We start from the raw sequence: 14,837 nt of genomic DNA, 5'->3' as shown, positions 1-14,837 counted from the left end.
CCTTTTGCCTCCCCAGTACTTTGAAAAACTGGATTAACCAAGGTTATCAGCACACCCTTCCTCGGGAGCTATGAAGGAGTCGCCAAGAAGCCCAAAAAGAGAATTAAAGGGAACCGGATGAGGAAGACGATTTGTGGGCCCGAAAGAGATGGTCTTGGGGCGTCCACTGCCGCTACTCCTCTGTCCCTCTCTCGGACCAGACAGCTGAGACTCCGCAGGAGGAGGCCCAGGCCTGCGACGTAAAAGGAGAATAAAGTTTACGACTAGATCTTTCTGTTTCTCTTCTAACGTGGGCCTGGAAGAAGGTCGGGAAAACTCAGTTTCCTCCCGAGGCCCCACCTTGGCCCATCCCTTAGTGGGGAAAACCACGGCTGCTTGGCCACGCCCCTGCCGCTCTGCGTCGCCGTCGTGTGGGCGGGACTTCCTCTCCCGGCCCTGCCGTTTCCGACGTCGCCCGGAAGTCGAGTGCCGGTCTCTTTGTTCCTTTTGCATCGGTCGGCCCCTGGGCTGTTCTGCCTAGGCGGCCCCTAGGACTTCCGGCGGGCCTTCAGCGAAGTGCGCGTTGGGGGTCCCCTCGCCCTCATATCTCGTGGTTTGCCCAGCTCCTGCGCCGTTTTCCCGCTAGGCCGCTCTGCTCCGCACGCAGCCGCGTTCTGCCCATGGCGGGGGCCTCCCCGACCACAGCCTTCGGGCAGGTGGTGATTGGCCCGCCAGGCTCGGGGAAGACCACGTACTGCCTGGGCATGAGTGAGTTCCTGCGCTCTCTGGGCCGGCGCGTGGCCGTGGTGAATCTGGACCCGGCTAACGAGGGGCTACCGTACGAGTGCGCTGTGGATGTGGGAGAGCTGGTGGGGCTGGCTGACGTGATGGACGCCCTGCAGCTTGGGCCCAATGGCGGCCTGCTTTACTGCATGGAATACCTGGAGGCCAACCTGGACTGGCTGCGTGCCAAGCTCAGCCCCCTCCGCGACCACTACTTCCTCTTCGACTGCCCCGGCCAGGTGGAGCTCTGCACACACCACGGCGCCCTGCGCAGCATCTTCTCGCAGATGGCGCAGTGGGACCTCAGGGTGCGTCTTGGGTCAGGCAGGCCCATTGTGCAGATGAGGCTTAGGGAGGAGGGCAGATGCCACGTCCCCGTGTCACACAGCGGGGCCGAGTTGCTTTGTAGTAAAACAGGTGTGAGTTCGAGTTCTGGCTCTGCCACTGACTTGCTATGTGGTCCTGGGTAAGTCAGTTTCCCTGTCTGAACCTCAGTTTTTTCATCTGTAAAATGGGTATTATCGAACTCTGGGTTATTGCAAGTATGGAAGGGGTTATGTGGGCAGTGGTATGGTAATGTGAGTTGGCAGGCAAAAATAAGGGTGAAGAATGGAGTCATATGCATTGGGAAGTGAACCAGTTGCTCACTGGGTGGCTCGATGCAGGGCATCTTATAAGAAAAAATGTTCCATATCCCCTGGGAGGAGGAAACTAGGGTGGATATTAGTACAAAACAGAAGCAGGAAGACTAATGGGGAAGGCTTGCACTCTGTCCTCAGGAGCTCCCAGTCTGCTGAGAGAGAGAGGCCCTAACATTCCGTGCCTTCCTGCTCTCACTCTCTCTTCCTTCCCTCCCAGCTGACTGCCGTCCACCTTGTGGATTCTCATTACTGCACAGACCCAGCCAAGTTCATTTCAGTACTGTGTACCTCCTTGGCCACCATGCTGCATGTGGAGCTGCCCCATGTCAACCTCCTCTCCAAGATGGATCTCATTGAACACTATGGGAAGCTGGGTAAGGGCCCCTGATCCCGCCAGGCAAGGAGTAGGGCAGCAGCTGGGCAGGAGTGAAGCACAGATGTCAGCTAGAAGAAGCAGCTTCAGACCATGCATGGCCTGATGATAATAGCCACAGGCAGGCTCTGACCTCTCCCAGTTATTTTGGGCCACTCTGTGCCAGATAATGTTCTGGGTTTTGGAGACAGAAGAATTAAGGATGACTCAGGTTTCAGACCCAGCCAGTGGATATATGGGGGTTCCATTTGTCAAAGTGGGGTAGACTTGAGGGAGAAGCAAGCTGATATGAGGCAGGGGCCCAATAGCCAGCACTTAGTGCTCTGCTAAGCTAGGAGCATCAGCACCCTAGATAGTATCTCCAGCCACAAAGGAACCTAGAGAAGATAGCTGAGATGACCAGAACTGAACAAGGAAAAAAGTTGTTAGGAAATTGACAAACGAGGGGCCTCCTCCAAGAAGGCTGACTGGCTGCCCTACGAGGTATGTCAGCTCCTCGTAGGGGCCTCCTTAGCCCATGGTCCTGGTCCCTCTCTTGCCAAGCACAGAAGCCCTGTTTTATTTTTACTCAGATATATAATCTTCCTAAGTTCGTCTCCCCCTTCATAGCCTCCAGCCCAGATGGCTACATGATGGTCCTAGACCCCTTTAGCTCTGACTCTTCCCAGTCATTCACATAAGACACTGCTCTTGTGAGATTAGCAAACTGAGGCCTAGAGATAGTATATGACTAGCCCAAGGTCGATCACATAGCTAGTATGTTAGCTTAGATGAAATCCAGTCCCAAGTGTACGTGGCCCCAGTTTCTTAATTCTTAGGGAGAAATGTACCTGTCAGGCAATCCAGCAAGTGTGTATTGGAATGCCTAGTGCATCCTTTCTTGTAAGATCGGGGAAGTCAATTTCTAATCAGCCAATTGCTTCTTAAGCTTGGAGGCAGAGGCAGGGAGTTGCCGGATCTCTGTCTGCCTGCTTCCCCCAGCTTGCTTTGGGGCAGACCTGGCAAGCAGCCCAACTGCTCTAGTTTTCCAGACAGAGATGGACAGTTGCAGGAGGTGGAGTGGCACTTACCTTCTCCTAGCAGGAAGTTTGTATTCCTAGACCAGAACCGGGGACCTCAGAATTGTCTACCCTGGCCTCTTTATTTTATATTGAGAAGGAACAAGTCCAGAAAGGGAAAGTGATTTACCCAAGAGGCCACCCTGCTATTTTGTCAGCATTTATGGAGCTCTGGCGGTGCAGTGGTTAAGAGCTCAGGCTGCTAACCAAAAGGTCGGCAGTTCAAATCCATCAGCCTGCTCCTTGGAAGCCCTATGGGGAAGTTCTACTCTGTCCTATAGGGTTGTTATAAGTTGGAATCGACTCGACAGCAACAGATTTTATGGAGTCTTTACAGTTTGTGCGCCAAGCCCTAGGGATACTACCTATCTGTGAGCTCCATGAAGCAGGGACCATGTTCACCACTCTGGCTCCAGCTCGAGCACGATTCTTGGTACATGTTCACTGTCATTACTTACTGTCATTAGTCAAACATTTGTCTGTACTGGAGTTAATCACGTTTAATCCTTACAAGAGCCCCATGAGGTAAGCAGAGCTGGTAAATGGCAGAGCTCGTAGGTAAAACCAAATATTCTCTTCTTACCTCATTTCACTGCCTCAGTATTGGTTGAATGAATGAATGAATGAAAGCAAAGGAAGAAAGTGTGCTCCTCGAGTCTTTGGCCTGATGCCAGCTGCTTCTCAATGCTAATCTCTCACTTTAGCCTTCAACCTGGACTATTACACAGAGGTCCTGGACCTCTCCTACCTGCTTGACCACCTTACCTCCGACCCATTCTTCTGCCACTACCGCCGGCTCAACGAGAAACTGGTGCAGCTCATTGAAGACTATAGCCTGGTCTCCTTCATTCCTCTAAACATCCAGGTACTGGGAACTAGGAGGCCTCTTCCCCTTGGCTGTGGACCCAGACAGTGGTCTTTGTCCCAGGTCTGACTATTTTTGGGTCCCCTTGGTTTCAGGATCAGGGACTGTGGTGGGCAGGATTCTAGTAAAGAGGGTGAGCAGACTTGGACCCTGTCTGTTCTATATTGAGCTAACTTGTTTCTTTTTCTAATGCCACACCTTTCTCCTCTAAAATGAAAAAGTTGAACCCTGTAACGTTAACTGTAACAACTAACACTTACTGAAGGCTTTTTGTGTGCCAAGCACTGTGCCAAAGACTGAACATGCATTATCTTAATTTGTCCCTTCCTATCTTGTGATATATATATATATATTTTATCTTGTGAGGTATGGACTGTTCTTAACCACTGTTAGTAAAAAAAAAAAAAAAAAACCGTTGCTGTCAAGTTGATTCCAACTCATAGCAACCATATAGCTAGAGTAGAACTTCTCTATAGGGTTTCCAAGGAACCCCTCATGGATATGAACTGCTGACCATTTGGTTAGCAGCTGTAGCTCTTAACCACTGTGCTACCGTATGGATGAGGAAATAGTTACGGCCAGGTTACATAACATGGATGTTTACTGAGTGCCCGCTGTTAGCTAAGGACTGTACCAGGCTGGAGATGCCTCACTAAACAAGTCCCTGACCTCAAGGGGCACATGGTCAAGAAGAGGAGGTAGATGAGTTAATATGCATTTCTAAGATCTACAAACCAGTCAACAATTACTTTAAAACGAAGATGAGAATGTAAGGGGGCAGGGAAACTAGATTAATGGAAATGGAACAACCAGAATGGAAATAATGAGAATGTTCACACATTGTGAGGAATCTAACCAATGTCACTGAACAACTTGCATAGAAATTGTTGGATGGGAACCTAAAATGTGTAAATCTTCACCGAAAACACAATAAAATATTTTTTTAAAAAGATGGCAAGATCAGAGCTACCAGAGGGAGCAACCCAAGGCAGTGTGGGTGTGCATAAGGGGGGTGTATCTGTTCTGATCTGGGTGGGCTGGTGACCAGAGAAGGTGAGATTTAGCCAGACCACTGGGGGTGTAAGGACGCCAGGCCACGGAAGCTGTGTGTAGAAAGGCATCAGGAGGCAAGATCCAGGGTGGTGTGTTGGTAGAGTGTGACCCGTTTGGTACAGCTTCAGTCCTGCACACCTCTTTTGTCACTCACGGAGCTGTTTCTGTCTTCCCCACCCAGGACAAGGAGAGCATCCAGCGAGTGCTGCAGGCTGCGGATAAAGCCAATGGCTACTGCTTCGGAGTCCAAGAGCAGCGAAGTCTGGAGGCCATGATGTCTGCTGCAGTGGGAGCCGACTTCCATTTCTCCTCGTATCCTTGCTCTCTAGCCTTACCCTCTTCCTGGCTACAGCCAAGAGGGTGAGACATGGGGCTCAGGGATAGCCACAGCTTTATAGATGGCTGATTTCATGTTGACCCGTCAGGCTCCCTGGTGATTGTCTTTCATGTTCACATGCTTCAGTTGGCTGTACCTGAGGAGGAGGGAGGAAATTGATTAGAAGGAACAACAAATACAGAGCCCCAGAAATGAGGGGGCAGGGAGAAGTACAGGGGGCTAGGTTGCTTGGTGTGTTGAGTGTGAAGGGGAGGTAGGCAAGGCTGACGATGGAGAGCCGAGTGCCCTGCTAAAGAGCATGGACTTCAGCTCGTAAGTGGGCAGTGGGGAGCCAGCCTAGTATTGTTGAATGCCTGATTACATATATATTTTAGAAAAAAGCCTCTGAGTGTGTGTCTTAGGTATCTAGTGCTGCTATAACAGAAATACAACAAATTGGTGGCTTTAAGGAACAGAAATTTATTTTCTCACAGTTTAAGAGGCTAGAAGTCCGAATTCAGGGCACCAGCTCCAGGGGAGGGCTTTCTCTGTCTTTCAGCTTCTGTTTCTTGGAGATCTCGTGTGACCTGGCATCTATCTTCCCCCATCTGTGCTCGCTTCTTGCTTAATCTGTTTTATATCTCAAAAGAGATTGACTTAAAACACATCCTACACTAATACCACCTTGTTGACATAACAAAACAACTTCCCAAATGGGATCGTAACCACAGGTATAGTAGGATTTACAACACCTATTTTTAGGGGACACAGTTCAGTTCATAACTGGGAAAATGCATTTGAGGGATGCGCTTGGGAACAGGAGAGTTTGCTTTCTCTTTAGGTGAGAAGAGATGAAGGGATGAAACATTTACAGTGAGAGTAGAAAGAAGGGTGTGGACTAGGAAAGTATTAAGGTATTAGACTAGGAGTCCGACATAGGATTGCTATGAGTCAGAATTGACTTGATGGTACACAGCAGTGAGACTGCGAGAGTTAGTGACTGGCTGGTTGTGGGAGAGATGGAGTGGAGTGAAATTTAGACTCCATGTTTCTGGCTTGGACTCTGGGGTGAGTGGTTGTGCTGGTCACTGAGGCAAGGCTAAGAGGAGGGGTCAGGTTTGTCCTGGGGGTGGAAGGGATGGAAGCTGACAGGTGTGCTATGTGTGAGGGGGCCTGGTACGTCCAGAGAAGATGTCCAGGAAGCAGCTAGACATTTAGAACTAGGGCTGGGTGAGTGACGAGTAGAGGTGAAGCCAAGGGCATGGGCAGGGTGTCCCTCAGGTCACAGGCCATGCACGAGGCAGGACAGGGAAGTCCAGACCCTCTAGGCTGATAGTCTCAGAGCATCTGAACACAGGATGCTAGACACAAAGGGGGGCTCCAGAGTCCCTGGGCATGAAGGGAAATAATTGTAACCAGCACTTATTAATCTGTGTCAGGCCCTCTCGCACGTAAGAAACAAAGCTCACCAGGGGACAGACAAGTCATAAACAATGGCTATAGAGCGTGCAGTGTCTGATGAAGGTACCAAGGAGCTGTCTCACACGGGCAGTTAATGTCGGCACATTTCAACTGCATGTGCTCAGCAAAAAACGGAAGGGGGCAATTTAAATAGTTATATTTTGCGCATTGTACCTTATGCATTCGTACATATTATACAGGATTGTATTCACAAAACCATGTACTCTATATTTAATGAATGGTTTACGGAATTTTCAAGGGTAATTTTGATCATAGACATTTATGCTGATTTTAGGCCCTGACCCCCACCCTACCCACTTAAAGTCGACTTCACTGTGTGTATAAGGCGGGGATTGGCCAAGAAGGGAATGGTCAGCCCTGCTGGAGGTGGTGGGGAAAGGAAAGCTTCTGGGAGGTTGTGCCCTTGAGTTGCATCATCTCAAAGCAAGGGTTAGCCAGGCTAATTAAGAGGGAAAGGGAACTGAGGGCAGAAGGAACAGTGTATTGCGAAGGTGTGGGGGTTCAGGACTGAGACATTTTGGGGGTTGCCAGTAGCATGGCATGACTCATGGGCAGAGGTGTCAGGGCTTCTGGCTGGGGAGCAGCAACAGGGCGAGACAGGTGGGTGGGCAGAATTAGGGGCTTCATGTGCCCTGCTCAGGAATCGGAGCTTCAGGCCTCAAACAAGGAAGGTTTTCAGGTTATTCCACGTCAAGCAAGGGGAGTGAGTGATCCTCGGGGCCAACATGGGCAGGAATGGGCTGGTTCCTCCTGAGGAAGATGAAAGCGAGGGGCACAGGTTCCGGAGAGTAATTTTGAGTAGGGGTGAGGTGGATTTTTTTAAAGTTTTTTTGTTTAATACACCTGAAAAGAATGCATATACAGAGAATCGAAACATGACAAAGCACTTGTTCAGTATTAATGAATCTATAAAAATTAGGATTTGGGGAAGGTGGAAAAGATTGCCTAAACATTAAAAAAAATTAGAAACTGCAACCAAAATAAGCTGATAAAATCCTTATTAACACTAATGAAGAGTGTTCATAAGACTATGATTTTTTTAAACTCGAGAGCCACAGCTGACTGCTGTAGGGTTGCACATGTGCAAAACAGAAATAAGGGGGTTCCCCTGACTGGTCCCCATGGGAGTGAGATGGATTTGATTGATGGCCCCATAATGAATGGTAAAGAAAGGTCTGGGTACCCAGAGCATCATTTGGTGGCCAAGCTCTTCACTTGCAGGGTTTCATTTAATCATCATTAACCCGCTTTTATGGATGAGGAAATTGGGGCTTCTGGAGGAGGCAGAAGGAGCCCTGATGGTGCAGTGGTTAAGCACTCGGCTGCTAGCCAAAAGGTCAGCAGTTTGAACCCAGCAGCTGCTCTGTGGAAGAAAGATTACACCCTTGGAAACCCCATGGGGCAGTTCTGCTCTGTCCTATACGGTCATTATGAGTCAGAATCGACAGCAGTGGGTTAAAGGAGGCAGAGCGGCACCCCCAAGTTCAAACCTATTTCTCCCTGGTTGTTATTTCCAGTTCTGACATTGGGGTCATCTAGTAGAACAGCCATGATGTCCTAAGTTGTATTTCTTGGCTGACCACCATCTAGTCATACCCCAGACCTCAGGCCAGCCAACCTCACAGTGCTTCATCTGCAGGGTTACGGTCTTTTTCCAGGTTAATCTGATGCGTGACTTCCTGCTCCACTCCCCTGCTGTCCCAGGGAGGGGTAGGAGGCACCCTACAGCCCACGCAGGAATTTTGTCACTTTTCCTTGAGCTCCTGTACGTTACTTCCCTTGTCAGAAAAATAGAAGTCACGAATAATTATTGAGCACCAACTCTGTGCCAGATACGCTAGGCAATTCTTATTGTCTCATTTAATCCTTACAACAACTCTTCAGCTGAAAAAGGGAGTGGTAAAATCAGGATTTGAACCCCTGCAGTCTAGCTCCAGAGCATGTGCACTGAACCAAAGCTGTAGGGTTAGTGCTTTGATCATCAGCCACATGGGGAGGAGGCACGTGCTATAGGAGCACATGGGTCCAGATGCTTTTGGGGGCTTCTCAGGCCCAGTTGGCCCCTTTTGCCTGTAGCGTGAAGCTATAATTACGAGGAAGGGAGAGGGCTGGCAGGAATATGCCAGACATGGTTGGGGGGCGAGCATCATGGAGGTCAGGTCCTGCCCAGACCAGCTTCCCATCCTTTGCTTATGCTATCAGCCTTGACAGGCCCTCCTGCAGCACTCTGGGCATCCAGGAGAAGTACCTGACACCCTCGGACCAGTCAGTGGAGCAGGAAGCCATGCAGCTGTAGCCACAGGCTGGGCCCTGAGAGCAAGACTCATCACCACAGCTCTGGGGAAAGTGGAGGCTCCCAGTGGGCGGCAGACGGCTCAGCAGACTGCAGAACCAAGAGCAGGTCCTCCCAGCCAGACCTTGGAGGCTGGCGAGAAGACAGCTCTGTAAAGGACTGCTCTTAGGAAAAGCCAAACATGGTGTCAAACAGCACCGAGCAGAGCACCCACCCACATCCTTGGTGCTCATGAGCTCTGGGCCCTGCCACCAGGTACATGGAGCACTGGCCCTACTCAGGCAATGATGGAATGTGCTTTACTACAAGAGTTTATTTTCTACTCACTGTGGCTTCCAAACTTTCTTTAACCATCCAGGCGTAGGGGGTCGGGACAGAACAAAGAATGTCTCTCTCTTCCCTCCAGTGGCTGCCTCTTCACCAGAGTCTGTTTCTTCCTATAGGGCAGGCAGTGTTTCCCAGAAAACAGCATCATACTAGACGATCGACACTCAGTTTCCAGTCTTGTGCTTTTCTTAATCAGTTTTAACAGGGAGCCAGCCTCAAGCTTGAGCACTCACAGGCAGCACTTTCTAGCTAGATTTTAAACACATTGTTTTATTTTCATTGTATTTATTTTATAGTTTTTTTCTATTTTTGGCAAGTGTTACTAGTTTTCCATTTATAGTAGTGATTAAAAGCTTACTTTAAAATGAAATTATTTATATAATGTGAGTTTATTTAAAGAAGAAATATTAAGTATATAATATGACAGTTTTATGAGAGTATAGTAAAAATTGTCCAGATGGCTTAAGTTGAAAAATACTGGAGCTGGCTTCCTCTGGTCTTGCATCTGGTTGAGTGCAGGTCATATTTTCTGCCAATAGGTGGCAGCCCAGGCTCACTTTTGCAGTTGTAGCCTGGCGGCAGAGGGTGACAGATGGACTAGGGAAGGCTGTTGTCCCAAGTCTTCTTTGCAGATATTCGGGCCTGTTAACACATGAAGGGCTTGGCATTTTATGAGGTGCTTTCACACACATGGTCCTCATGTGGTTCTCACAGCAGCCCCTAGAGATACACAAGATAGGGACTGTTACCAAGCCCAGTTTTATAGTGAGGAGACAGATGAGTTAGAACTTCGATCAGCCTGGCCGTCCCCTGGCCCACTCTGCTGACTTCCTAATTGCAAGTGTCCCTCCTTTGATACGCTTGCTGGTGAAAAGTCCCAGTTCTTATCCCCAAGATTCTGTAGCCAACCAGGAGAAAGAATCTAGGCATCTGGGAAGCATGGCTGCATTCAGTCAAGAGGAAGATCATTCACTGGTGGTTTGGGCACTTGGAGAATTCAGTTTAGTAAAATCTGTTCTGAAGTGGCATTGGGGTGGGGGTGACAGCTTTGCCTCCCAGTTTCGGAAGCCAGAGCACAAGGCAGAAGAGTGAAGGGGCTCTGAGGAGGCTCCTGCGCCCGGAACAGTATAAAAGCCGCGACCTCAGCTCCCACGCCTGGCTGTACGGGGGATAATAACTGGGGTGCTGTCCCCATAGCCTCTTTCATCTGAGTTCAAAGCACGTCAGCCCTATTAACGCCCCGCACAGTAGGTGGAGAGTGTCAACAGAGCAAGCCCGGGAAACTGAGGCCAAGAGGTGCAGCCTGGGGCTGGCTGTGAGTCATTTATGGAGCCTGGAGCCCAGGAATCCTGACGCCCAGACTGCTGGACAAATCCTTCATCAGCTAGGGTGTGAGGTGGGTGCTGTGGTCACAGATTTTGATGTGCACCCCTCACCGAGGCCCTCGCTCTCACCAAAGCAAAGCAGGCGTGGGGACTAGACGGCGTCAGTAGAGCTTTATGACCTTGTATCCAAGCATCCTCAGCATTTATTCTCTGCAGTCATGGAGTGGAGAAGAATGGGAATAGTCCACAACATTATTTTCAGGCCTTAGTGTGACAACAGGGTGTTTCCTTCTCTGGTAAATAGCTTCCGTTTGCCTCCCACTGATATCAAAGTAGATTTCTGTTCACTTGTGCATACACCTACATGATGGGGAGGGAACGGCACAATGCAGGAGGGAGAAAGGGCTGGGTTCCTGGCGAAGCCTGTTTAGGCTGAGACATGGGGGGTGAAAGACCATCTTCCAACATGGCCACCACAGGGCAACCATTCTGAAGGTTTCTTTTTGTTTTGGAAATTGAAGAGAAAACTATAAGTCATACATAATACCATGACACAGAAATAATCACTAATATTTGTAACCTCTAATGTACTTTTATATATATAAATACATAGCCTACTTCCTTGTTTTATTTTTCTGTACATATGTAGGGATACAGGATATATATGTGGGATATTTTATAATTACTTCGTGATTTGCTTTTTTCAGTTAATATGGTATGCAATTAAAAATATAAAGACTTAAAATTGGCATAATAAAACCTATTAAGAAAACATTCTGCATCCCACTTTGAAGAGTGGTGTCTGGGGTCTTAAACGCTAGCGAGCAGCCATCTAAGATGCATCAACTGGTCTCAACCCACCTGGATCAGAGGAGAATGAAGAACACCAAGGACACAAGGCGATTACTAGCCCAAGAGACAGAAAGGGCCACAACCACATGAACCAGTGACTGCATCATCCTGAGACCAGAATTAGATGGTGCCTGGCTACAACTGATGACTGCCCTGACAGGGAACACAACAGAGAACCCCTGAGGGAGCAGGAGAGCAGTGGGATGCAGACCCCAAATTCTCATAAGACCAGACTTAATGGTCTGGGACTAGAAGGACCCTGGTGGTCATGGCCCCCAGACCTTCTGTTGGCCCAGGACAGGAACCATTCCGGAAGCCAACTCTTCAGACAGGAATTGGACTGAACAATGGGTTGGAGAGGGATGCTGGTGAGGAGTGAGCTTCTTGGATCAGGTGGACACTTGAGACTATGTTGGCATCTCCTGCCTGGAAGGGAGATGAGAGGGTGGAGGGGGTTAGAAGCTGGCGAAATGGACACGAAAAGAGAGTGGAGGGAGAGAGTGGGCTGTCTCATTAGGGGGAGAGTAATTGGGAGTATGTAGCAAGGTGTGTATGGGTTTTTGTGGGAGAGACTGAATTTGTAAACTTTCACTTAAAGCACAATAAAAATTATTTTAAAAAAGTATAAAGACTTAGACAAAAGCAGATTAGTGGTAACCAGGAACTGGGGGGCAGTGGGGGGGGGGGAAGGAGTTACTGCTTAAAAAAAATTTTTTTTTTCTAGAAAGTTTTATATTTCTCTAGGATTTAAAGCAAATGTTTTGTTGATTGTTTTAGATCCGGAGTTGGTGGGACAAAGGACCATTTATGATGCTTGAAATTTATAGACTCAAAACAAGATTTTCTTTCACTGAAAATGTTCCACTAAAAAAAAACAAACCAAACCCACTGCTGTCAAGTCGATTCTGACTCATAGCCACCCTATAGAACAGTAGAACTGCCCCATAGTTTCCAAGAAGCGCCTGGTAGATTCGAACTGCTGACCTCTTGGTTAGCAGCTGTAGCACTTAACCACTACACCACCAGGGTTTCCATTCCATACTAGTTGCCTTGAATTATATATCATTTTAAAGTGGAATGTGGCATTAAAAAGTGCCAATCCAGGGCATTTAGCCCATTTAAAAGAGATATATAAATATAAAATTTCCTGTCTTCTCTTGCAACAAGTGTGTGTGTGTGTGTGGAGAGAGACACCTTTAGAATGCCTACTTTAGAATGCCTACATAATAATAATTCATTGTATGGCTATAACATTGTTTACCTATCCAGACTTCCATGCTTAACCTATTTATAAGTCATTACCAATTTTTTGCTACTGTAAATAGTACTGCGATTAACATCTTTATATCCAAATCGTTGAGTCTCTTATTTTTTCTTTATGATAAAGTTCTACAAATGAAATAGCTTTTATTCATATTGCCAAAATGCTTTCCAGAAAAGTGACTTCACCCTTTCACTGACAGTGTATGAAGGTGGTCCTCTCGCTTACAGACCTCACTGGGTAATTGTAAATAACTTCTGGAGTGCCTTAGAAGGACCTTTTTGGTCATCACTGGTAACCACTGATGTTAGGATACAGGTGTTTCCTTGAGTTGAATTGGAGACAATGAGATGATAGTATTCCTAACTCAGGGAGCACAGGTAATTGGGAAGGCTTCCAGCCTAGACAAAGAAGCTTAGGTTAGAGGTAGGGCCCTAAAGTCCACAGACCTGAAACACACCCATTCTGCTCTCAGCTGTTTCTGAATTCCCAAAATACCCACAGTTGGCTGAGAATAGGAAGTCTGATTTCATTAGGGTATGTAAGAAAGAGGAAGGGAAGGTAGATTTTAGGGATTTTCTGTCCCTTCCCAACACTCCTGGGAGGGGAAGGGGAGAGGCTTCAAACTCACCCCAACATTACCAAGGCCCACCCTGTTTTTCAAACCAATGGGGAGGCCCAATTATCTCAGAATCCTAGACTGGAAATTCTCTGACAAGCAGAGGAGCCCCTCTCCCCCCACCTCCTTCCTTTTCTTTCTCCTTTATTGCTCCTGGCTGTTGAGCCCTCACCCAGCCTATTCTGGGCTGCCCACCTCTTCTTCCTTTCTCCTTTAGAAGGAAGAGTCTTAGATTATTCATACCTCAATGGTGTCAGGACAATTTAAATTTGTGTCCTCTTTTAGCCAGCCCCCAACTCACAAAGTCACACCATAGGCCACATAATGTATGCTAAGCTAAAAGCCAGTCTCCTCTACAGTCTGACAAAGAAATTTCAGGTAAGTTTTTCTCTGGAGGAGGAAAGGGGAAAATGTGCCTGCCTTCTTCCTTCCTTCCTTCCTTCCTTCCTTCCTTCCTTCCTTCCTTCCTTCCTTCCTTCCTTCCTTCCTTCCTTCCTTCCTTCCTTCCTTCCTTCCTTCCTTTCCCTTCCTTCCTTCCTTCCTTCCTTCCTTCCTTCCTTCCTTCCTTCCTTCCTTCCTTCCTTCCTTCCTTCCTTCCTTCTCCCTCCCTCCCTCCCTCCCTCCCTCCCTCCCTCCCTTCCTTCCCTCCTAACAAATATTTATTGAATGCCATAATCTGAGGTATCCAATGCTATACCTAGTCACATGAATAGGGATTTCCCTCTTTTATCTCTGGACAAATAAAGAGTTAAACTTCCCAGAGAATGCTACAGAGAAGATTGGGTGGAGATGAGAGATGAATCAGCCTCTGACACCCCCAGGGCGACATACCTGTCTGCTGCTCCTACAGACATTCCTGGCTCTTGACTCAGTGGGTAGCTGGGGATGGGGGGGTGGGTGTTTCTGAGGAGATGAGGACCTCCCCTGCAGAAATTTGCCCGCCCTACCCCCCACACACAGCAAGGATTTGGCGTGTGGGGGTGGACCCTGTGAACAGGGTGAAGAACTTAAAGGGATTGGAACCAGGTAATGGAAGCCTGAACTTGGTGGATGAGCCAGGAAATTGGTCCACTGCCATTTAAGGCCGTTCCTATCTGCTGGGCCCTGGAGCAGAGTAAGGAGGCTTTCTTGATTCTTAGAAAGTCCAGGAAGGGAGCAGGGCAGCATAGCAGAATGTGGTTCTTTTCAAACTTATTTTTAGTTCATGAAACTACAATATGCAAAACAGACATATGTGTGGCTATTTTAGCCAAGTATGTGGAAACAGGGGAAACCCTAACCACTGGGAAACTTCTAGGGAATCCTCTGAGCAGTTTGAAAATAACCTCTGTAGTTCTAAAAGCATGGGCTTGGAGTCTGACCCAGTTCTCCCTGAGCATGTTTAAGTGTTTGTATAACCTTGGTTAGTAGGTTATTTAGCCGCTCCTAGCCTTTTTTTTTTTTTAGCCTTAGTCTCCTCATATGCAAAACAAAGATGATAATGCCTGTTGCTGTGAGGATTAAGATATGAAACTGCCTGACACACAGTAGTCATGCCAGCTGCTTTTATTACTGTATTCTCTAGGAAGAGGCAGGAGTAGGGCACTATTGGTCAGAAGAGCAATGTTGGC

General features: G+C 48.0%; 1 protein-coding gene across 1 annotated transcript; it reads left to right on the top strand.

Annotated features, from left to right (window-relative positions):
• The first annotated feature begins 68 nt into the window (after nucleotides 1–68).
• On the top strand, nucleotides 69–12,012 carry GPN2 (GPN-loop GTPase 2). Its single transcript, XM_003415417.4, has 5 exons — nucleotides 69–1,070; nucleotides 1,621–1,777; nucleotides 3,539–3,699; nucleotides 4,934–5,064; nucleotides 8,774–12,012. The coding sequence occupies exons 1-5, from the start codon at nucleotides 660–662 to the stop codon at nucleotides 8,844–8,846; spliced, it is 933 nt and encodes a 310-aa protein (XP_003415465.1). The 5' UTR covers nucleotides 69–659; the 3' UTR covers nucleotides 8,847–12,012.
• Nucleotides 12,013–14,837: the final 2,825 nt, after the last annotated feature.

This window comes from Loxodonta africana, chromosome 3 (genome assembly GCF_030014295.1).
Source record: "Loxodonta africana isolate mLoxAfr1 chromosome 3, mLoxAfr1.hap2, whole genome shotgun sequence".
NCBI lineage: Eukaryota > Metazoa > Chordata > Mammalia > Proboscidea > Elephantidae > Loxodonta > Loxodonta africana.
Note: the sequence above shows the minus strand (reverse complement) of the source record. Positions and strands in the feature narration are given on the sequence as shown.

Excerpts from the sequence above, each read along its gene's own strand:
- GPN2 (XM_003415417.4), top strand. The coding sequence starts at position 660 with ATGGCGGGGGCCTCCCCGACCACAGCCTTCGGGCAGGTGGTGATTGGC. Across the intron at positions 1,071-1,620 it reads TGGCGCAGTGGGACCTCAGG|CTGACTGCCGTCCACCTTGT; the intron begins GTGCGTCTTGGG and ends CTTCCCTCCCAG. Across the intron at positions 3,700-4,933 it reads TCATTCCTCTAAACATCCAG|GACAAGGAGAGCATCCAGCG; the intron begins GTACTGGGAACT and ends TTCCCCACCCAG.